The 23,577-nt window shown below is 35.4% G+C and overlaps 1 protein-coding gene and 1 long non-coding RNA gene across 2 annotated transcripts; both read left to right on the top strand.

Annotated features, from left to right (window-relative positions):
* The first annotated feature begins 321 nt into the window (after positions 1–321).
* Positions 322–10,407, top strand: rbm28 (RNA binding motif protein 28). The gene is made up of 20 exons (XM_032585699.1): positions 322–669; positions 807–953; positions 1,293–1,399; positions 2,463–2,538; positions 2,623–2,715; positions 2,804–2,872; positions 3,733–3,820; positions 3,906–4,138; positions 4,259–4,325; positions 4,451–4,560; positions 4,651–4,724; positions 4,849–4,984; positions 6,474–6,538; positions 6,652–6,810; positions 6,913–7,062; positions 7,406–7,480; positions 7,607–7,733; positions 8,833–8,965; positions 9,123–9,237; positions 10,033–10,407. Exons 1-20 carry the CDS (start codon positions 552–554, stop codon positions 10,168–10,170), a joined length of 2,280 nt encoding a protein of 759 aa, XP_032441590.1. The 5' UTR covers positions 322–551; the 3' UTR covers positions 10,171–10,407.
* Positions 10,408–15,119: 4,712 nt separating this feature from the next.
* LOC116729996 (uncharacterized) lies at positions 15,120–17,662 on the top strand. Its single transcript, XR_004341234.1, has 2 exons — positions 15,120–16,884; positions 17,294–17,662. It is a non-coding gene; the product is annotated as an uncharacterized LOC116729996 (long non-coding RNA).
* The last annotated feature ends 5,915 nt before the right edge of the window (positions 17,663–23,577 follow it).

Raw genomic sequence — 23,577 nt, 5'->3', positions numbered from 1 at the left:
TCATAAAGGTGTGTTGTGATCAGCAAGGATTTTTGTGTATCTGTAATGAAATTATAAGTGAGAGAAAAATAACAAAAAATTAATTCTTTTGTTGATTATTTTGCTTATGTTATTTTTATTTTTGCTTTTTTAATGTTAACATCATTAGGGCATCAGTTTCTCGCTTACGATTAGAGCAGATCTGGAAAGTTTTATTTTATTTATTTATTTATTTATTTCAGGTCTGGAAAGGAGAAGAAAAGCTCGGAGTAAAGGTTTAAACGTGGAAGCCTCCAGCCCGATAGATGGCAGCAAAGCTCATCCTTAATTATGCGAAAAATGAATCCCCTAATATTCCAAGATGGCTGCTCCCACATGTAAACATGCGACTTAATGTGGTAGATAGCGACGCTTTAGTAAAACATACTTATAGCATCTATATGTGTGGCTTATTTATGCCAGTACCAGTAGCTTGACAGTGAAGTGCAGTGCCGAGTAGTGGACAAATTAGACTTCGGTTTGTGGAGTTTTTTCAGAGCTAAGTGTTAGCATTTAGCTGCCACCAAAGAGCCATGCCTGCGCTAACGATATTCGTGGCATCTTTGCCAGAATCAGCAACAAACGAGCGGCTTGAGGAAATATTCTCTGAAATTGGTCCAGTGAAACAATGCTTCGTTGTTAGAGAAAAAGGTGCGTTAATATTTATACCACTAAATGCGCGAATGTGTGACACAAACTTGATTGAAGATCAAATGACCTGACCCACAATTGTAAATATGTAAGAATACCCTATTAATAGCTGTTTTCTTTTATTTCCCATAAACCAGGAGCAGAAAAATGTCGGGGCTTCGGCTTCGTCACTTATTCTATGGAAGAAGACGCAAAGAGAGCCTTGAAGGAAATAAAAGAATACGACGGGAAAAAGTTGTCTCTCTCAGTTGCTAAAAAGAAATTAAACAATAAAAAGAAAACAGGTATGTATTAGGTGCCGTTTGTAAAGTTACACAGTAAAATGTACTTTTATTTAGCTTGTGATAGGGGAAAAAAATGCGGCTGATAATTTTTCTAAGTGATTTTGTTCATCATGTTATTCATACTTTTATAAATGTCACAGTTCCAAACAAAATATTAAATTCACAAGCTAAAGTTTTTTTTTTTTCTCTAACAGACCGAAGAAACCAAAAACATTGCTGTCTATTTACTTTACCAATGACACACCATAAATATGAATGTAAACTTGCATGAAAACAAAAGCCTTGACAAACAGGCTGTTTTCAGTCCATTTAATAACTTCATATATTTTTATTTTGCAGAAAAAGAGGAAGCGTCAGAAACATCTCAACATGAGCAGGAAACTACAGACGTAAAGAAAAGAATATCTAAACAAGCCAGACTTGTCATAAGGAATCTCAGTTTTAAGGTATAGTGCGTTGTTTGGTGACAATTTACAATAGCAATGGACTGAAATAAAGTTGCATACAAACTTCTACCACCTGGACACCTGATTGGATATCACTGTTCTGTATGCCATAGCATCATTTTTCATCTTTTACCACAAGATAACTGAAAATCCAAGGCACAGAGCATTTAATTAATGCTTTTTATTTCATCTTTAATATTATTTTTGGAACACTGAACTTGGGCATGCTTGCATAATAAAATGTAAGACACAGTGGTGTCTAAAGCATAAATTTCAGTTCACAAAATGAAGATTTACATGGTGATGCGGAAGGGGAAGGAAGGAAAAATACTTTCTGCATTTATTTGGCGCTGTGACAAAACTGTTAATCACAAAACTAAAATGTGGTACAATTCAGGTTAGGGTAATAACTGTTCTGCGGAATCACTCTTTTTTTGCTCCCCCATGAAATATTGTTATTTTTACAATTAAAAGATTAAAGTGGGTTTGATTATTGTGGCAAAAAAACGTATGTAAAAAAAAAACTATGTAAAAAGAGCATTTTTTGGTAGCGTGAGAGGAAAACTGTTTTATCCACTTACTTACCTTAACAAATTTCGCCTATTTTGCTAAGTCTTTTTTGTGTAGATAGTGAGCATCCATCAACATATTGCTGCTAGAATTTTTCCTTATATTTAAAGAAAAATGTGTTATACATTATCAAGTGTTTTAGGTTTTCTGGCACTAAAATATGTTTGCCCTCTAAAAATCCCGATGCCAACACCTTACCTGTTGATGTTTCTGCATAATTCATTTCAAACCTCCAACTTATTTCTTTACAAACAAAAGCTTGCCATTTAGTCAGCTTACTTTGATTTGATATATTTTGACATGTTGACTAGTTTTATTCGCTTTGTTTGCATTTGCTGATAAATAAAAAAGTTTGCAATGCATTTAGCTAATTGTTGTACTATACATAGTATAGTCTTGTAACATACATTGTCTTGTGACATACATTGTTACACTGGCTTTATAAAAATAATTGTAAATCCTAAATTCTCCTAATAAATTTCTTATGTTGCAGTGCACAGAACAGGATCTAAAAGAAACATTTGAAAAGTTTGGCACTGTAGTGGAGGCCAGTATACCCCTCAAACCAGGTACTTATTTTGCTCTTAATGCACACATAAGCTTTGCCTTGCACTGCAGAAATACATTTCCTTTTTTTTTTTTTTTTCTAATAGATGGAAAGATGCGTGGATTTGCATTTGTCCAGTTTAAAAATATGTCTGGTGCCACAAAGGCACTCCAAGCTTTGAATCTGAAAGAGATAAAAGGTCAGTGCACAAGACAGTATTTCTGGTTTTACAGTATTCAATTCATATCATTAATTTCTATGTTGTAATCTTTTTTGAATCTTCACAGGTCGCCAAGTAGCAGTTGACTGGGCTGTGCCAAAAGAAAACTATATTGCAGCACAGCAGTCTTTAAAAGGTAAATACGTGTGTGTGGATGCAGTAATTATTCATAGCAGAACTTAATGGTCGCCTAATTAACTCTGGCTTGGCTTTGTGACAAAAAGGCTTGGTGCTATGAACACCAAAGGACATGATTATTTGCAACAGTGTTAGTCAAAAACTGCAACTCTTGTACTGCCCTGAACTATTATATGTTTTTTAAATTGATTCAAATGGTGTAATTTGACACAAATGTTATGGTTAATACCCTCTACTTGAGTACAAATTTGTCCAGTGATAAAAAAGAACTTTGTTTTATATTTTTTTAAATATTTGTTTGAACATGTTGAGGAAATTTGTAAAGAGGCTAATAAGTGGTCATTTTGGATGGACGCTATGTAGATACCCATGACATTTATTTATTTTTCCACAAATTCAATTAAATTTTTTCCTAAATTCCTTTTCATTATTTTTCCGATGTTACAAAGTTAAAACCTTTTCACCTAAAAACTATCAAATCTTACAGGTGATGGAAAAAAAAACAAAAGCAAGAAAAAACACGATTAGGAGTTGTTTTTAGTGTATAAATATATTTGTTGATTTATTTTTGCAAAATAAAAACTGACTGATATTCTTGCTACTTTTTTGCTTATTTCCAAAAAAGTTTCTGTTGTGACATGTTCAACAGTTACACTTTTTAAAGTATTTTTTTTTTTAATATGTAAAATGTTATAATTAAAGTATTTTATGCTGCTCTTAGATTTAGAAAATGTAAGAGGATATTGAGGGAATATTGACATTGATATACTTAAATTTTACTCCCTTATCTTTTGATCGACAAGGTTGAAATGTATCGTAACAGGCCTTCTCTTAACGGTGATTGGTTTTCATTGTCAGGAAATAAAGTTGCAGAAGAGGCAGATCCCAAAGCAGGAAGTGAATCTGAGGATGAAGAAAAGAAACGAGAAACAGCTGTGAAGAAAAAGTGATTCTTATGCTTATACATTTCCGATACCGTTGTTCTGCTCTTAAGTGTTGCAGTGTTGCTAATGTTGCTAATGCTTTTGTAGAGGTGAATTGAAGGCAACTGCACAGCAGGTGGAGAATCTTCAGTCAAGCGATGAAGATGACATTGAAGAAGAAGAAGATGATGATGGTGATGCTGAAGAGGAGGAGGACGACGAAGAGCAGGATGAAATTAAGGAGGAGGATAATAGTGATGATGATGGCGATGATGATGGCATTGATTCAGATGAGGATTACAGTGAGAGTGATGATGAAGAGGAAGAAGAAATTTCACCAGGTTTAAATTGATTTTTCTTGTTTTATCATTGTGTTTATTATATTTCTTACATGATTTCTATGTGTTTTTCTTGTCTTTAGTACAATCATTCTAACATGTTACAACTGTTTTATTCTCTAGTTCAAAAACAAAAGCCAAAGAAACACTTGCCTTCAGATGTAAATGAGGGCCGAACAGTTTTTATCAGGTGGGATCGTTTTTCTCTTTGCTCAACTCTAACCAACATTAATATATTTTACTCTTTCTCCTGCATGTTTCCAAACAATTCTGCAGAGTCATTATAGTATTATCATTTATAAATCTGGCATTTAGGAACTTGTCATTTGACACGGAAGAGGAGGGTCTGGAGGAAGTTCTTCTACAATTTGGAGAGGTCAACTATGTAAAGATTGTCCTCCACCCAGAGACACAGCATTCCAAAGGTCAGAAAAACTGTCAATATACAGTATGTCCTTTCTTCCTCTGTGGTTTTAGAAAGAAGCACTTACTTATTGTAGTTGTTTTTTTTTCAGGTCTTGCATTTGCCCAGTTTAAGACTAAAGAGGCTGCAGATAGCTGCATAGCAGCAGCCCAAGATGAGACGGAGGTAAAAAAAAACCCCCAAAAAAACAATTAATGAATGATAATGACGTCTGCCCCCTTGGTGTTCAATATCAATAGTGGTCCAAGTTTTAGGATATATGTTGATGTAGTTGTAACATTTTCTCCAGAATGGTGGAGTCCGTGCAGATGGCAGAAAGCTGATGGTTGTTACAGCAGTGAGCAGAGAAGATGCGCTGAAGCTGAAAGTCGACAAGAAAAAAGTAGAGACGGGCAGCAGGAACCTGTACCTGGCCAGAGAAGGATGTGAGTGTTTCAGCCTATTTTGCTGTGTCGTTATTAAATTCATAACATTGCATCTAAAGATGCACCAGTCAGAGTTTCTTAGCTGATTTCTGATCAGTCTCTCTTAAGGAGCTTTGATTAATTCTCCTTTTTTTTTTTTTTTTTTAGTCCTTTAGTGGTAATCGATGGAGGCAATGTTGTGCTGTATGTGACAAAGCATTCAGTATAAAGCTGAGTTTGTTTATGTAAGGTCTAATTGTTTTTGTTTATTCATTTTAGCTTCAATCTGATCTTTTAACATGTTAGACATAGAAATTGTCAAGTGCTGTATTAAAAAAACAAACTTTTTTGTAAAAAAAAAAAAAGTGCTTAATGCACCAATTTGGAACATGAATAAGTTCATAAACACATGTTGCAAATATGAACAAATAGTCATGATTAAAATATAGTAACACTTCATTAAAACATTTTCCCATAAAACCTGTATATTTATTGCCATTTTTTATTTCTAAACCACATCTTTTCAGTAGTTGGAATAAAAATAAAATAAATAACCCAAATAACACATAGAAAATGAGTTTATCTTTCTTTATGGTATAAGTGTGTGCTTAATATAAAGAAAAAAAGGCATAATATTGATGCATGTATCTTTATTTTTCATTTAGTTGTATTCTGATTAGAAAATTTTCTTCTTATCTTTTGGCGCCTCCACCTGGTCTGCATAGGAACTCTGTTATGTATTTATCAAGTAGGGTAATGGTTCGCTGATTGAGGCAGAGAATGGAAACTGCAGAGCTTGCCCGTCTCATCACTATCGACCATATACAGTTAATTTATTTTTTGTACTAGATTAAAACACAGACAGTAGTGTTCTGTGTGATCGTGTTTTTGTTTTCATATGGAGCTTTAGCTACCTCATGTAATATAATCAGCTACCCATAATAATAGATCATCAAACGTTAAAGTGAAAAAAGATGATTATGGGGTTCACATTTACAGTTTGATTCAGCGGGTGGCATTTTCCATGTGGTTTTCCCACAGAAGATAGATTTTCACCTTGATTCTAGATTTTTGTTTTATTGCAAGAGTTTTAACGTGGAAAATAATAAAGTAGGACTACTTTGCTGCAATATGTTCTTGCAGCACAATCACAATAGCTAACTTTAAGTGTTCTTTCCTGAGGAACAGCCTCCACACAGCATAATATTGTTATTGTGACCTGGTACAGTTTAAGTGTGGTGCATTTACTGTTGAAAGAAAGATGGGATGTTTGGGTTTCTGAGCAGCTGGTCACTGCTCAGGGCTGGTCAAACTGAAATCTGCAGATTTAGCTCACTAGGTGGTTTCTCTTGAATGCAATTTTTAGGATACAATGAACTAATTCTGTCACATTGTTGCGCACTTTGAGAAATGTATTTTTTAAATGCAACATTAACTTTGTCTCTGCCAACTTTTAGTTTGAGATGCTCCTAAATGTATGCTTTCTACTCACCTTCCTTCGAACCCTCAGTGATCCGCGCTGGAACAAAGGCAGCAGAGGGAGTATCTGAGGCAGATATGGCCAAAAGAGTCAGAGTGAGTACCTTTTGTTTTGGTGAATTATTTTTAGTGAATGATCTCTTGAGCTTGTTGAAATCTCTCAAGTAACTTCTATTGTGACTCATGAGTTGTGCTGCTTTTCTTTTTAGTTTGAAGAAATAAAGAGAGCCAAGCTTCGGGATATAAGTGTATTTGTATCGAAAAATCGCTTGTGCATCCATAACCTGCCAAAATCTGTAGACGATAAAAAACTCAAAGCTCTGTGCCTTAAAGGTTTACAAGGAACCAAAGGAGTTCGGATCACAGAGGTAAGATTTTGTTACTTGCAGGAAGTTTATTATTTTTATTTTGTTATTGTTCATTGTGTTTATATGAATGTCTATGTGTTTGTTTCCTGCCTCTTCCTTTAGTGTCGGGTCATGTATGACAGGAAGCCAGAGAAAGGTCGAGTGACGGGTCAGTCGTTGGGTTATGGTTTCGTTCAGTTTCGAGACCATGAGCAGGCTCTCGCCACGCTGCGCTACCTTAACAACAACCCTGACATCTTTGGCCCTCACAAGGTACACTTTTTCTACATTTTATCCATTATCTGTCTGACTCAACTTTATTCTGACCGTATTCTTGAGTAACTTTTAATTAACTTTTTCTTTTTCATGTTACCTGTTCCCAGGAGCATCTCAATGCAATATAAAATTACATTTCGCAAGGATGTCATCAAACAATTTTTGTTACGCTTTTAATGCAGTAAAAATGTTACATACTTAGTTTGCTATAATAAAATCATTAACTCAATAAAGCTGCATTTATTAATGTCATTTCTGATCAAACTCAAAATAAGATAATTTTGAGTCAAAGATAGAGAATATATAGATGCCTTTGCATCAATAGTCTTTTCTTTTGCAGAGACCCATTGTTGAGTTCTCTCTGGAGGATTCCAGGAAGCTCAAACTCAAGGAAATGCGGAAACAGAGAAATAAAGTTTGTGTAGTTATTTGTTTCTTGTAATATTTTGTGATACTGTTGCAAGTTTTAGTCCCTGGAACAATATTGTATTTTTTTTATCATTAGCATAATTTTCTTAATATTTTTTGCTTTTGCTGACAGGACTTCATCCAAAGTCGACCTGTAAAAAGAGAAGTAAAAAAATCCCAAACAGGTTCAGACACCAAAAAAACAAAGAAGGATGGAAATAAAGGACAGTCTTCATCACATCTGACAGGAAAGGAGAAAGGTAGAAAGGATTTTTCTTAAACTAACATGTTTGCGGTTTTATTTATACTTAAGTTCTTGGACTTAAGGGTAAGATGCATATGCTCCAATGTTTTACTCTCCTGTAACATCTCATGTATAGTACAATTAAAAGATTCGCAAGTGACATCTAGTTCAAATAGTTAAATACACATTCTCTCAATTTTAGGGTTTCACATCAACTGCTAGCTGCAGCAGGTCCTGTGATTTCAAAACAAAGTCAATCACCATTATGTTTTTGTTTGTGGGTGTATGTTTGATTTTTGTCCAACATGGGGTCTGTTTTCTGTTCTTCTTTACTTTGATCCCTTTTGTCCAAAGGACATTGTTCCAAGCCTTGTAACTCACAAACATGAAATAAGGCTGCACAATATATAGAGGATATATTGTCATCGCTATGTTGCTGCTTGGAGTGCAATAATTGTTGCTAATATAGTCCAAGTGTTGTGAACTTGCATAGTGATGAAGGCACAGATGAGGAAGAGGAAATTTGAAATATATTGCACTTGACATTGTCATCCCAATTTTTACCACTACTACTGCCATTGCAAGATTTTCTAATAGTGTGCTTCTAATAGAGCTGCTTAATAACAGAAAAGGCATTATCAAAATTTTATTGGTCATCACTGTAATGTTGAAATTAGATTCAGATTAATTTAAAACAAGGAGTTGCACGTTGTTTTTTAAGTCAAGGTCAACATGATGAAAGTTAATGTCAACCCTTTGTTACACTTTGTTTTCATATTTCAAATTATCTGACATTCCCCACCCATTTCCTCATCTTCCATCGTTTTGTCACATTTCTACAACGAGTTGACGTGAAACGTAAAGAGTCATTGCAGAGCTCCAGACCTCTACTTATTAAAAACCTACAAGAGCCATTTTATTATTTTTTTTTATGTAATGATTTTTAAAAGCTGGGACTTTTAAATATTGCTTTTCTAGGATGTGTTTTTTCTGTTTGTTTGTTTTGTGAAATTTGTAATAGAAAATAAGTTTAAACTGCGCTTGAGGGAATTGATTAGATATTGCTAGAATTTGATTTCTTCTGCTATTATTGTTTTCTCTTTTATCTTCAACAGACACTGGTGAAGGACAGAAGCAAAACTTTTCAGGTTTTCATACCAAACCAGAGATTGAACATGTTGATTTACAAAATGGAAAGAAACGAAAGAAGGTTTTGCTTTTTCCTTCCCATCGTGGACCTAAGATCAGGTACGGTTCCATCAGCACTTCTCTGTCTGCTTCATGGTTTTCTGTTTTATTTTGTCAATTTGAACAGGCGGTTTGAAGCTGTGGATGTAGAAAGCTTATGTTTGATATCTCAGGGAACATGTTTTTGTCAGTTCATCTAACTCTTGTCCTTTTGCAGAATGCGTGACAAAGACAAGCAACAGGTTCCACCTCCCAAGAAAGCGAGGCCTGGATCTAAAAGGAACAAGTGCCCAACACAACCATTTGAAAAGTCTAATCAGGCCAAAAAACAGGTTTGGAAATATTGTCTCAGTTGTTCTGATTTGTTGTCTGAGAAAGCACAAGTTGTCTTTTTTTTTTTTTGTGGAAACTTTTAATAAGTGATCATTTTGACAACTAATAATTCAGCAGATGTAAAATATCTTATCTGGTTATCTCTAATGTTGTACTTCTCTAAAGTGTATTTCCCCTTACAGTATTATGCTGATTTTGCTTTTTTGTCATATTTAAATATGTTGGGTCATCAAAGAAGTTATAACATTAGATGAAAAAATAACCTGAGCAAAAGCAAAACAGTAGTTTTCAAACAATTATTTTAAACATCATGGAAAAAAACATTTCAAACCAATCTGTGCATATTTGAAAAAAATAGCAGCTCCTGTTGTTAAATTGTGAAAAAACTGCAATTAAACTTTCTTTTTTTATTATGTAGAATGGAAAGCTCAATTTAACAAGTGTTTAGGGAGCAAACACTTCATATTTTTTACTCACTTTATTGTTATCTAATATTAAAATTTGTTTGATCTGAAACATTTATGTATGATTGAAAAACAAAAACAGAAGGCAAAAGAGGGCAAACGCCTTTTAATAGCTTGGTATTCTGAGATGTAGATGGATACCTTTGAATTATTATCAGAAGATTACTCAATCACCAATATTTGACAGAGTTATTAAAGGGTTTAAATACAAAGACGTATGTTCACTTTCAGCTTGTGTTTATGCTTGACAATAGAACAGCAGTTAAAAATGGTTTATCTCGTGTCCTGTTGAGTCTAATGTCACTTTTTTGGTGTTTTTGTTTTCAAAAGTTTAAGAGTGCTAAGAAACAGTTCAAGAGGAAGGATGGGGACCGTTTTGATTCCTTGGTGGAGCAGTACAAGAGGAAACTCATGGGCGGCGGTGACAAGAATGCCTCCATCAAAAGAAGCAAGTGGTTTGATAGTTAAATCCATGACCATGTAAGAAAGGAAGAGATGATTGAGAAATGCATGGCTTGCAAAATACTATCTAGTGGGATTTCTGAGTAGATACCTTTTTATGAACTGTGCTAAACTGTACAATTTATTTGCTCTGTTTATGACACGGTTGCTGTTAAAGCAAATTTGAAGTTTTGTCTTCTTTGTTCTGGTTTTCTGCATATCTCTTTAAAAAAAATAATGTTTAAAATGTAGTCTTTTTCTGTACATCATTGCTTTTTGTGATTTTTATTTTTATTATTTTTCCTTATTTTGACAATGTCTGGTTATATTTGAGTGCTTTTACTCATTTAAATACACGCAACTTAGGTACACGTAAAATATTTTTTTCACTTCATGACTTTCCAGCTCATTTGTACATATAACACAACACTGACAATTAGGAAAAACTTTAATATTCATTTAGTTTTATTCAAAACATTAAAACGTCACTCATTGTACAAAAATATTCAAGATATTTCCTGTTTTTATTTACCCATTTTGCAGCAGCTGTTGATATTGCACAAAAATAAAAGTTCCCATTTACTATGTGCATTTGGTTCTCAAACAAACCCCTTGACTTCAGGGGTTTCCCGGAGTGACAGTACATCTGATGTCTGGTTGCAGTTATCAAAACTGCTGATTCTGCATTAGGGCTAGACCAATCACTCTCACTGAGTGGTTGTTATTGGCTCAACACTCTTTCCATATAACATATATCGAGATGTGCATGAAGTAAAGATTAAATAGGTTAAAAATACAAAATAAAATAAAATACAAGAAATACTTATGTAGTTGTTATAAAATAAGTGCATTTTTAAATGAAATTATTGAAAATGTATTGCACAGTTTTGACCTCAATAACAGTGCTAGCGCAGATTTCAATCTTTGGCTTCAATCAGTTTTTCAGCAAGATGCAATTCGATGAATTTGGTTCTGGAGCAGTTTGAGGATCTCCCTCACTCCATTGAGAGCTGCCAAGCTGATGGCTTCAACATGGCGTTCTGGGTCCTGTTCCCATTCGTTCTGCAGTTGCTGCAGGTGCACTGGAAGTGTGAGCTTTGGGTTTTTTTCTGGGCAGTCCATTAGTTTGCGGTTGATGGTGTTGGTCAGTCTGGAGATGTCAGTTTTAACCTGGGCAACATTCAGTAGATTTTCAGAGATCAGATTGTTGTAACCATTCATAGCTGCCACTATGGAGGAAAATCCTTCCTTTTCTTCAGGGGGATTGACTCCCAAGCTGGGAAGAGCCTGTAAAACGACAACATATTTGTAGTCACAAACCAGCTAATTAATTCAAACTTCAAGCTGCACTTATTTTAATTTCATTAACGGAGCTCTGAAACATACCTGGAAAGCGTTCAGCCTAACCATAAGCGTTTTTATTATCGGCTCAATAGTTCTCTTGGCGTCTGGAAGAGGATTTCCTGTACCCACACTTAGAACATGGAACAAGAAAAACAGGGCCACTAGTGTCGAGTTCATGGTTATTGTGCTTTTCTGGATATAGAAGAACATGTTCCTAGAATATGAATTAGAAAAAAAAAGTCAAAACCAGTGAGAAACATTACTCAGAATATAGCTTTTTTATATTTGTTAATGCTTTCAGAACAATCAGATGCATGCAGTTCAGTTGAGTCGCCTTGTAATTTCAGTTTCAATACATTTTGTTCCAGCAAAAATTTGTAATATAAAGAACTCTGTGGTTCTCTGACTGTGTGCCATGAACAAAGTTCACTGAGTTTAGCTAACAAAGTTTTTTTTTTTTTTTTTTTTCCCTCTACTTTTAATTTTGTAGTCTGAAAGTACTAGAAAGCATGATTAGATCAGGCAGGAAAAAGGTTGAAAAAACTATTGTGACCACATGCTTCTTATAATCTGTCAATTAAATAAGCTTCTCAAAATCACAAAGCTAACTGATAAACAATAAATACAACTATATAATGAACAAGTTTGATAGTGAACACAGAGTGGGAAACACCTCAACATAGTAAATAAGACATTCAAACAGAAGCAGAAAGAGTAGATCTTACCTCGCTTGGCGTTTGAATGGGTGACACTGTTTGCCTTCATCAGGGCATCTTATATTAGAGGGCTGTTGAGTCATCTCTTACTCACCTCTTTTCGACCCCCACCCCCCATCACCTTATCCTGCATGCTCTATGGCGCTGCTGCAGACAGTTTATTTAAAAAGTAAAAGTTGTGTTCCAAATGAGATCAGCATTCTTAACTCAGGAAACTGACCAATCCACAGACATTCACTTCAACTTGTCTATTTTTTTCTGAAACTTGCTTTTGTGATAGGTTTTGTTTTATACTGTAATTTAGTAAAATTCCTTTTCACTCTGGTGAACAGCAGACCTAATTCTTTATTCTAACAGATTGAATGATGATTATTGACACGTTTTACTCCATTTGCAAGAACAAAACAGGAGATTTTGTATATATTTTTGCGTATGTGGTGGGTGGCAGAGGATCATAAAAAGCAACTTGCCTATGGCATCACCTATGCAAGAACTGCCACTGTGTCTTTTATGTTGTATAAATACATTACTTTTTAAAAATAAGACATGATGGAAAAAACCCAGCACCTCTTAGGTTTGATACTTGTGAAATTTAAAACACTTAACATGACTTGATACTGATGAATGACTATTGATGGTTCGATCGAGTTGTAATTTTCAACAATATGTAATTCATTAGTGTGCATGATGAATTGGAAATCCATGTTACAAAGAAATACGCAGAATTTCTAAAGGTTCAGTAGATTGCTTAATATAGTTGTCACCATCTTTACTGCATAATTGTTAACTACAGTCGTGTTGAATTTAGACACATTCTGAGTGTTTTTTGAAAGCAACTAATTCAGTTTTTAGGGAGTTTATAGGGTGTATAGTCCACAAAGCTGTTGGGGACAGATGGGGGAGGGGAGATCCACAAATGGACCTGCTTTTAGGAGCAGCAGAAAAGCTATCATGCCTATTTACAAGTGAAATAGTTTGAATCATGTTGAACAACGGAAAGACGAGAAACATTTCTAATACTATCTCTCTTGAGCTTTCAACGCGTTGCAGAGCATGTTTCATCACATGTGAAAATTGTTTTCCTGACATCTGGAATGAGTAAAAGCAGTCTGCTCTCCCTTTTTCCACCATTTGACGTCAAAATGGCGTCAAAATCAGATGCGCCTCATCAATATCTCGAACATCAGTGTAAAGGAAACTTTTATATTGCGTACAGTCAACTTTAACACAGGAAATTTTTCATGGCACAGGGCTTTTTCTACTAAAAGTCAGAAGAATCTAAGACTATGACAGAATTTGTATATTTTTACTGTCTTAATTAACCCAAACCAATAATTAATAGGCAAATCTCCATTTTATTCAGTTATACAATTTAAGAAAACAGGGTTCTTGGCAATGTAAATGCATCACATTTGGTTTTGTGATCAAATAGTCATTTGGAAAAGTTGCTGTGGGTTCAGACTAGTTTCTGGACATCTTATGGTGTGAGAGGTTTATTTTTATTTTGCCTCCCCAAGTTAGTACCACCTTTGATGCAATATTTTGGGGTAAGTTTATACCAGCTTTACACAGAACAAGATTTTTGCTCTTTCTCCTTTGTAGAATTGTGTCAAATCAGATGGGACGCTTCTGTGAACAAAAACTTCCAAATTATTGGAATGTGCTTTGATCTAAAACTTTCCATTATACTCCTGGCCAGGGGCGCCTGTAGGGGGGGAAAGTTATGATAATTCTAAGGGCCGCTGACCAACAGGGGGCCCTCCACAATTTGTTTATTTTTTGTTCATAGAATAAAAGAAATAAAAAAAAATTGGGGCCCTGTCAATTACAAAATTAATCAGATTGTATTTTCGAAGATTGTTTTTAGCATTAAAACATTAATGTTCCCACTCCCAGACCAAACAGCACACATTCATATTTGCCCAGAACCCCCCTGGATCTGCATGAAACGGTTCGTTCCTGCTTGGAGCGGTGACGGTGTTCAGCAGCAGTCAGTAGAAGACAAGAAAGACTAGCAGTTACTATGCTACTAAGAAAAATTATAAAATCAGGTTTTCAAAAATAAAAAGTAGAGAGAGGGAGAGAGAAAAAGGTAAGCGTGTCAATTTATAACCCAGTTTTTCTCCAAGACTGAGATTATCAACCATTTAGCATAGTTAGCTTAGCTACAGACTGTTTGCCTCCATTTCACTAGCATTTAATGAATTAAGGAAAACAATTACCAAGATATTCATATATTTAACCTGTCACTTGTACCTTTTACCACTTAACAACAGATGACTCAGTCACCATCAGCTCTAACCCAAGTCCCTCCTGACCTTCCCTCTCCTAAGTGAAATTAAAGCTGCAGTATGTAACTTTTATAAAAATGTATATATTTTTCACATATTTGTTAAAACTGTCATTATGTTGTGACAGTATGGTATCAGAGATAATCTGTGAAAAATCTATTTCCTTTGCTTTCTCAAAGTGCTAGAAACAACCAGTCAGTGGCAGGAGAGTTTTAGTGCTGTCGATCACAATCTCATTCGGCTGCTCATCCTTCCTCCCCCTCGCTCTGTGCTATGCTGCAGCTAGCATAGCCTGTTGTAAATGCTTGGTCTAGTTAGGATAGCTACCAGTGAAAGCAGATAAACATTTTTCCTGTAATTAAATGTTGTTTATCCACCATTAGCACATTTAGGAGTGAGTGAATGAAGTTGATTGACAGCGCTAAGACCCTCCTCCTGGTTCTGATTGGTTGTTTTGGCCAGAATGTTGCATTACTTTAGCTAGCAATAGTAATTCAGGGACGAGATGAAGGAGATTGATTGTTTTCACAGATTATCTGTCTCATAACAAACTGTCACAACATGGTGACAGCTTTAACAAATATGGAGAAAACATATTTTTTATTAAAGTTATATACTGCAGCTTGAATACAATGCAACAACATAGCATTTTTTGAGAAGTCTGGATTGCTTCATGTATATTTTACGTGTTGCCTATGACTGTTGCTTGTGGGGAGAGAGATTTCAGTAAGCTAAAACTAACTTTTGAGAAGAAAACTCTTAAGTCAACTCCTACTCCTGCCGGTCAAGAAGTTTGTTAAGTAGAGCAGGAATGCAGTCCAAGACGTCATTATTATTTTATGGCCAAAGTGTGTCACATGACTTATTGGACCACATGAGTCACACCAAGTATAGCGTGTTTCTTTTTACAAACTCTGCACAGCACTTATGATGATCAACATTGGGGGAAATTGTGAAATTTTGTTACCAGTAAATGACATAAAAAACTGCAGACTTCAAGGTGGCTCAAGCTCTTCTGAGCCATTACAGCCACTGACTGAGCCGTCACAGGTTCGACACAACATCAGCTCACTTGTCCACTTGCAGCACTGAATCCTGGAATATCATTTAATAGGATTTGCTTCAGTGAGTCACAGGAATGATGGGAATTCAAATTCACTTTTCTTTCATCTGCTGCCATTCACAACAGCACTGGTGAACTTCTAGACTTCCAGACTACTGAATGACGTTTAAATGTGAAAATCTGGACTGAGCAAACCTGAGTCAGCAGATGACGTGCTGAAAAGCAGACAGACTTTGAAATTGACCAAAGCTCAGATTTTATGCAGCTGTAAAGGTTGTTTATGAGCGAAATCAGCAATGATAATCTATTAAATAATTTGTGAGTAGAAGGATTAAACCACAACTGTCAAATGTGCAATTCATAGTGTCATAAGGTATGCAATGTCTAAAATAATTTAAGGTTTACTGGCGATGGATGGTGTTTTGCATCAGGTTATCTGTAGATGTTATATAATATATTCAAAATACTTTTGAGAATGTTACAGATTCAGGCGCCACGTCAGTTCTTTAAAGCTGAAACTTTTATTATTCTTCCTAAGTTGGTGATTCACTGAAATGACAAATAAATTTCTAATTTTTTGGGACATTTTAGTTTATAAAAAATATACTTTAAAGACATTCTTCAGTTTGGAGATTATTGTGCAGGTTATCACATTCAGATCCAGAAAGGAAACAAAGTTGTTCTAAGAAAAATAAAAATAAATCAGGTTCAATTGTAGCTGTATTGATCACATTTAATTAGAGTTGGTAGAGTCGCAGAGAAGTGTATGGTCATGCTTGCTGAGTATAGACTGATGCAAATTTAACTTGTATCAGAATATTCAAAGTCCTCTCCACCTGTCCATATTGCATATTATTATGGAAAGACAGATGAAAAGTATACTGATGTGTAAAGCGCTTCTGAAATCTGAACTCTTTTTTTTTTTCTTAACAGGTTTTTTTTATTGATCACATTATTGTACCAGTCTGTTTTCTCTTCTCTAAATTTCTCACAAATTCACTTTTAAGATCCACATTTTCTCATATCTATCTGCTATTCCTTGTGTTCCTACTCTGTCTCTTTGTGTCTTTTCACAGGAAGAAAATAACAAGCTTCAACACCCTCATGACTTACTTGTTGATATCAAGCAAGATGAAGATTGAGTACTTGTGAAGATACTTAAACCCACAGTCAGGTGGAGAAAAAGGGACAACGATGGAAGCAAACAAATGTGATGTGATGATGCACACCAGATATGTCCTTCATAACAGAGATACCATAACAGCCAGATTCTACCAACCATTGCTTCCAACAACTTACGTCTTAAATAAAGCATTTTGCCATGATGGTAAGTTCACGGATTTAACTAAGCTCATTAGTTTTACTGTTTAAACATGTCTCTTCCTTTTTTTCCGACCATTACCTTTCTACTCTATTTTTAATGTTCTGGTTTATGGCCCAGCTGGTTCTACATAGCTTAATCACACCATTTTGGTACAGTTTAGGTGAATCACAAAAGGCAATTGCTGTGATCACAATCAGTGGTGTTTTTTCTAACTCAAATCTAAAATTAAAAAAAGACAACAGAAACTGTTACCTACCAATAAATATGTACAAGTTTTACTGCAGACTACAAGGAGTTGTTTGTGACATAAAGTAGACCTAATCCTAAAATAATAAACTTTTACATTGGGCTTTTATTTGTGGATTTAGGTTGTTATGATCTGAGCATGCTTTTTCCACTTTTTATGCAACAGATGTTTTCTTTACATTTGAAGAATTAAAGATGGCAGCACCAGGTCTCTTCTGCAAAGCATTTCTAAAAATACTGGATCAACAAACTGTCCATTTTGATCAAGTGAGTACTTTGGTGTACATATCCTAAAAGAGCTGTCTCACTCTATTGTTGAGGGCTGGTGTTTGGCAACTTTTACTGTAGATGCCCCTGGTTCAACACACCTGAATCAAAAGGCTGAGGTACCCTCTCAGCATGCAGTCAGATCCTACAAAGTCCTGCTAGTGACCAAATTATTTGAAATAGGTGTGTGCCAGAGACACACCTAAATATTGAAGAACACCTGGGTTAATGCACAAATCCTAGATTTGAATTTACTACCGTGTACTACCTATTTTACTATCTCTACAATATTTTCTCTACCTACACAAGATTGAGCAGCAGCCTGTTTTGGGGGTAGCGGTGGATTCACAGTACAGGTAAAATGATGGTCCATGTTAGACAAAACTTATTCCACTTACTTGAACGTGTAACTGTGCCTTTGTCTTGACTAAGATCTCACAGACATAAATATTCTAAACTCATTTCTAGAAGACTTATGAAATTTATTTAAGAAAATAAACAAAATGCAATGGCATTCAAATTTTACAAGCCTATGTTTTATTTTGTTATAGGATTGTGTTTGCATGTTTAATTTTTTACTTTCTTAAGTTTTTGTTATTTTAATGAGAACTGCTTTTTATTGATGTGATGTGTTGTGTTTTTATTTCGAAAGTTTTTCTTGTTATCAATGCATGCACATACACACATAATATTAAGGAAATGATCTCACATGGGAACACCCATATTAGGGCATAGCTTATCTGGGAACAAAAAGAAATTGGAAGCTAATGTCTGGGGCCACTTTGTGATTGCTCAATTAAGCTCTCATAGCAATGGTCCAGCGCTGAAATGGTGAACTATTTCTCTGATGTTTCAATACATTATTACTTACTTATGCTTTAATAAATTGGATTGTTGATTTCAACTTGGTTTTCTTGGTTATTTGAGACGATCTCTCAAAAAGAAAATAGCCTGGGTGAAGCAATTCCCAACAGAATATTAGAATATATGTATATGTACAGTAATATATATATTAGCAGAATACTGCACCTCAACTAATTGCCAACACTACGACAACTAGATAACAAGGTCCATGGGTATCTCTTTACACAGATCAGGAAAAAGTTTTAATTAAAAAAATTGTGAGGGTGAGGGAAATAGTTCATTTATGCTAGCTTGGCTGTGACAACCTTTACATGTAGATGTGCTGTGAATTTGGGTGTTTAGGTTCAGTAAAAAAAACGGTAATCCTGCACACAAACTCTCTGACATATGCAGGTTTTCAAAAGAGCTAATTTACCACCACTGTGTTCAATCACCTATTAATAATCCCAAAAATAAACCATCATGCCTGAAAATATGATGCTGTAATGGACAGAATGTTCTGTTCTTTGTGTGGGAAATGTTTGCGTGTTTTTTAATGTTGAATCCTCTGTGCAACGACACAGCATAGCCAATACAGAGAGCGAGAAAAATGAAAATAAAAATATGAGTGGTTTTATTTTGACTTGAACAGTAATACTACTATTGTTGTTGCCACAATTTGCATACTGATCAAGTTGTTTGTTTAAACCACTAAAATTCTAATAAAGATATTTTGGAAAAAAAAAAATATGAGTGATTCTGAGCTGTTTTTCAAAGGTTTTTCTGCATTATTTTTCCCTTTGCTGTGACACGCTGTACTAAATTGATGATACACTAGGTTCCATCAGCTACATCATACTTTTTATTTATTTACACACATATAAAGTATGCGTGTAAACTATACTCAATTATTTATTTATTAGACTTCTTGATCTGGGACCCGAGTTCAAATTTTGCACCTTAAGCAAAAAAACTGCAAAATTATATAATAAAAATCCATGAATCCTTTATGTTGTGAATAGAATCGTTCTACTGCTGTTGTGCAGATGTGGTGTGTAACAGAATAGTCTTTTTGCACTCCAGGGCATTCGCAAAATTTCTGGATGTAAATAAGATACAACATGTCTATAAATGGTATCAGCTGATGAATGCTGTATTCATACAGATAAAAGTTTTGCTTCTTTTCTTAAAATTACAATGGTATTTTCATTTTGGGGTGTGTTCACACTGCCATCTGTTTATGTTGCAGTCGGTGTTATTTAACTTACCATAGTTGCTGTGGTGTTCATGTGCCAGAGAACCTCAGCTCTGAGTGCTGATGTTGGTGTCAGCAAGGTGTGCCACCTGTCTGTGCCTCCTGTCGTGTTGCTGGTAATGCTGGTTTGTCGCTGAGGTGTGATGGCAATATTTGTGCTTGTAGCAAAACTTGAGGTTGCAGCAGCATTGCTTTGCCCTACTGAAAACCCCCCCCAAAAAACTTCAGTATATTTCAAATATACTTACATTTGCATAAGTACATTTTAAGTATACTAAGTATTAAGTATACTAAATATAAATATATACAAAGTATACTAAAAATTCTACCAATTTTGACATATGACTTTAAACACACTTAAATATATTTGTACCACAATACACTTTTAAGAAATATATTAAATAAAAATATACTTTAAGTGAACAAAATGTGTATTTGCTCAAGTGTTAGAAAGAAACAATATGCTTTTAAAGATATTTTGTGTATACAGTATTTTAAAATATATGCTCAAAATAGAAATTTTTAAAATTCACTTAAAGCTTACTTTTAAAGTAAACTACTAAATATACTGAAATTTCAGTATGATTTAAATTACATCTCAATGTATACTTTAGGCTAATGAAGTATACCTTCTTAGGAGCCTTAATAATCTTTTACTATTTTGTTAAAATGGCAAAGAATAAAGGTGTATTTGGGGCGGACGGAGACCAGAGACTGCGTAAACTCCCTCCTCCGGTAGTGAAGATACGCTGCATGGACTGAAGTTGTGCGACATCATGTGAAATCACCCTCAGACCCCAACGCTGGCATGAAGGAGCAACCTAAATCCACAAAAACAGTCTAGTGTAAAAGTTTACTATGTTAGAGTTACGTCTACTCTATGTCACAAACTATTCTTGTCGTCTGCAACATGCCTTTGTTTTATTTTCAGGTGACATTGCTGTATTATTTTTTCATTTTGGTTTAGAGCCAGGAAAAAATAATATTTTTCGTGGCCACTGCAAGAGAATGTCCTGGTTTGACCCGCAAACACTCTGATGGACAAGCACAGATTCTGAGGGTCTCCATAGGTAGAAGTCATGTAAAAGAATTTAACATATAATTCTGTACCAAAACGGTGTGACTAAGCTATGTAGCACCGGCTGAGCCATAAACCAGAACATTAAAAACAAAGTAAAAACTTAACGGTCGGAAAAAAAAAGGAAGAGTGTTTAAACCGTAAAACTAATGGGCTTAGTTAAAAACTTGAACTTACCATCATGGCAAAAAGTTTTATTTAAGACATAGGTTGTTGGAAGCAATGTTTGGAAGAATCCAGCTGTCCTGGTATCTCTGTTATGAAGGTCATATGTGGTATGCCTCATCACATCATAATTGTCTCAAAAGAATGGGCGTGGCAGGCAATCACCACAGCAAAGCGCAGTTAGAGTCCTTCCATACTGTTGGCATGTTAGTGTTGAAACACTGTTGAGATGCCATGTTCACCAGACTAGGTCTTTCTGCCCTCCAACTCTCTGAAAAGAGGCTTTTTCTTGTGCTCCAGTTTGAGAAAGATGGAGCTTTTGGTTTGCTAAGGTTGACCTGCAGCATCATTCAGTGAGCTATGGAGAGAAAAGAGTTCTTGTAGAAAAGACTCTTTAAGAAATAAAAACATTTCTTATAGTGTTATTAAGGTGTGGCATGTAGAATCTGCAAAGGCTGAAGAAATTGTCACATATTTGCCTGCAATAGCTAAAAATATGATCTACTAAAGACAATTTCCAACAATTTCTGAAGCAAAGGCTACCTCACTGAATGTAATTAGTGGGGCAACTTGTCTTCTCACTGTGGCCAGCTGCAAAAAAAAAAAAAAAAGTAAATACATGAATAAAAATAAGGAGTATATCTCAAACATTATTTAGATCCACATTTATAGCATACATGTACAAATCCCACTCACTTTCTGTAATTGACCTATCTTAAGACTCAAATTCATAAAAACTATAAACTAGTGTAAAATTTAATTTACACTATCAGATGTTTGGAGACACAACATGTTTGTTTGTAACCAGGCATGTGTCTAATAATGAGCTATTTCTATCTAATACACTTTAACAGTGCATTTAAAGATAACTTTAAATCTTCTGAAATAACAAATTTGCTCAGTTTGCCTCTCAGTTATACATTGTTAATGATTCATGATACCCATCTATATGAAGACACTTCACTTTAATGACTGCTCACAATTATCAGCAAGGCAACATTGTGGGAAATAGATATTAATAATCAGAACTTTATTAATCACAGTAATTGATACATTTTCAGATGAGCACTCATATCACTATATTTCTTAGGAAAAATATCTCTAACTAATGTTCCGGGCGGGGTACACCCTGGACAGGTCGCCAGTCTGTCGCAGGGCAACACAGAGACAGACAGGACAAACAACCATGCTTACATACACCCACACTTAGGGAGAATTTTGAGAAACCAATTAACCTCACAGTCATGTTTTTGGACTCTGGGACAAAGCCGGAGTACCCGGAGAGAACCCACGCATTCACAGGGAGAACATACAAACTCCATGCAGAACGACCCTGGGCTGGGAATCGAACCCAGGACCTAAAAATTCCCTTCACACCCTCCGCGGGTGGTCTCTCTCATCCTCTGAGCTCGGTTCTTCAACCAGAGCCCTGGGAGCTTGAGGGTATCTTGGCTGTGCCTAGAACTGTACATTTCTGGACTGAGATGTCTGATGTTGTTCCTGGGATTTGTTTTAGCCACTGCTCCAGTTTGGGGGTGACTGCCCCGAGGACCCCGATGACCACAGGCACCACTGTGGTCTTCACCTTCCAGGCCTTTTATTTATATATATATGTGTGTGTGCACTGTAGCTGAAGACTTTGTATATAGTCTTAGATTTCTAAGACTATATATATATATATAGTCCAAATTCTCTGGGATGGTTTATACACAGCTCCTCCTCAGCTTGTAAGAGCAGTGTTTTTTTCGGAAACATCTTTTTCATACTGACTTGTCCGTTTCTGACATGAAACCTGGTCTAGTTGGCTCTGTGAACTTTTCTTCTCTTAAAAAACACTGATCTCTTGTGATGTTTTTAGTTGGAGATCTTCCTTCTCAGCTCTCGGAGTGTTGGCAAGCTGTACATCCTCATTTGCCCATTCCTAATTAATATTTTTCTCGCAACTTATCTCTTGCTGATATTTTTCTGATGTTTCAGTACAGTAACAAATGTTTCATACCTACAATTTAGCTCCTGGTGTAAACTTTTAATCTTCATCTCAATCTGCGCACGCTTTTCCTTCTCTTTCATAAATATGATCTCTTTTGTCGTGTTTTCTTGGAGGACAATATCCACAGCTGTCATGTTGAGAAGTGTCATGTCCTCCTTTGAGTTCTCCAAATGAGCTTGTCTCTCCTGAATGATCTGCAGCTGAAGTTTTTCCACCTGCTGTTGCAGTGCAGAATGATTTTTCTCACACTGGCCCATATTACATTTTAAATCCTTCACGATTCTATTGAATTTCTGCTGGATCTCTTTTGACATTGACTCATGTTTGCCCCTGAATATTTAATCCTTGTTTTGCACATTGCTTTATTAAACAAATATTGACAAGATACAGTTTGTCCATGAGTCGTTTCCATCTGAAGTTTGCCAAATTTTAAAACTGCCGATGGTTGACGTGAGATTTTTCTTGACAGTATAACTGTATTTTGAGATTGCTTCCAGACAGAATAGAAACACATGGCTCCAATAAATGTGTGAGTTTAGTCTATTTAAGCTAGTATCCGTGTGTTTTTTCCCTTTCTCCCATGGTGTTTATCACTGATGACCACATACCTACAATTGCATGATTAAAGCTCTAACCTTTTAGAACACAAGTCAAATACGGTCGGGAGGCTCTGCCTCTCTTATTCCTCGTTCTAAGAGATTAGGGTGTCCTGAGCTGTCTCTGTAGTTATGCTGCTATGGGCTTAGGCTCCTTAAACACAAACTAAACACTTTCCTCACTTTCTCCTTTTACTACTCTCCACCTGGCGTTATATTCAGTGTTAATTTTGACAGTAAAAGTTGATGTAGTTTA

Source organism: Xiphophorus hellerii, chromosome 2, assembly GCF_003331165.1.
Source record: "Xiphophorus hellerii strain 12219 chromosome 2, Xiphophorus_hellerii-4.1, whole genome shotgun sequence".
Classification (NCBI taxonomy): domain Eukaryota; kingdom Metazoa; phylum Chordata; class Actinopteri; order Cyprinodontiformes; family Poeciliidae; genus Xiphophorus; species Xiphophorus hellerii.
Note: the sequence above shows the minus strand (reverse complement) of the source record. Positions and strands in the feature narration are given on the sequence as shown.

Excerpts from the sequence above, each read along its gene's own strand:
- rbm28 (XM_032585699.1), top strand. The coding sequence starts at position 552 with ATGCCTGCGCTAACGATATTCGTGGCATCTTTGCCAGAATCAGCAACA. Across the intron at positions 2,539-2,622 it reads CAGTATACCCCTCAAACCAG|ATGGAAAGATGCGTGGATTT; the intron begins GTACTTATTTTG and ends TTTTTCTAATAG. Across the intron at positions 2,873-3,732 it reads AGCACAGCAGTCTTTAAAAG|GAAATAAAGTTGCAGAAGAG; the intron begins GTAAATACGTGT and ends TTTCATTGTCAG.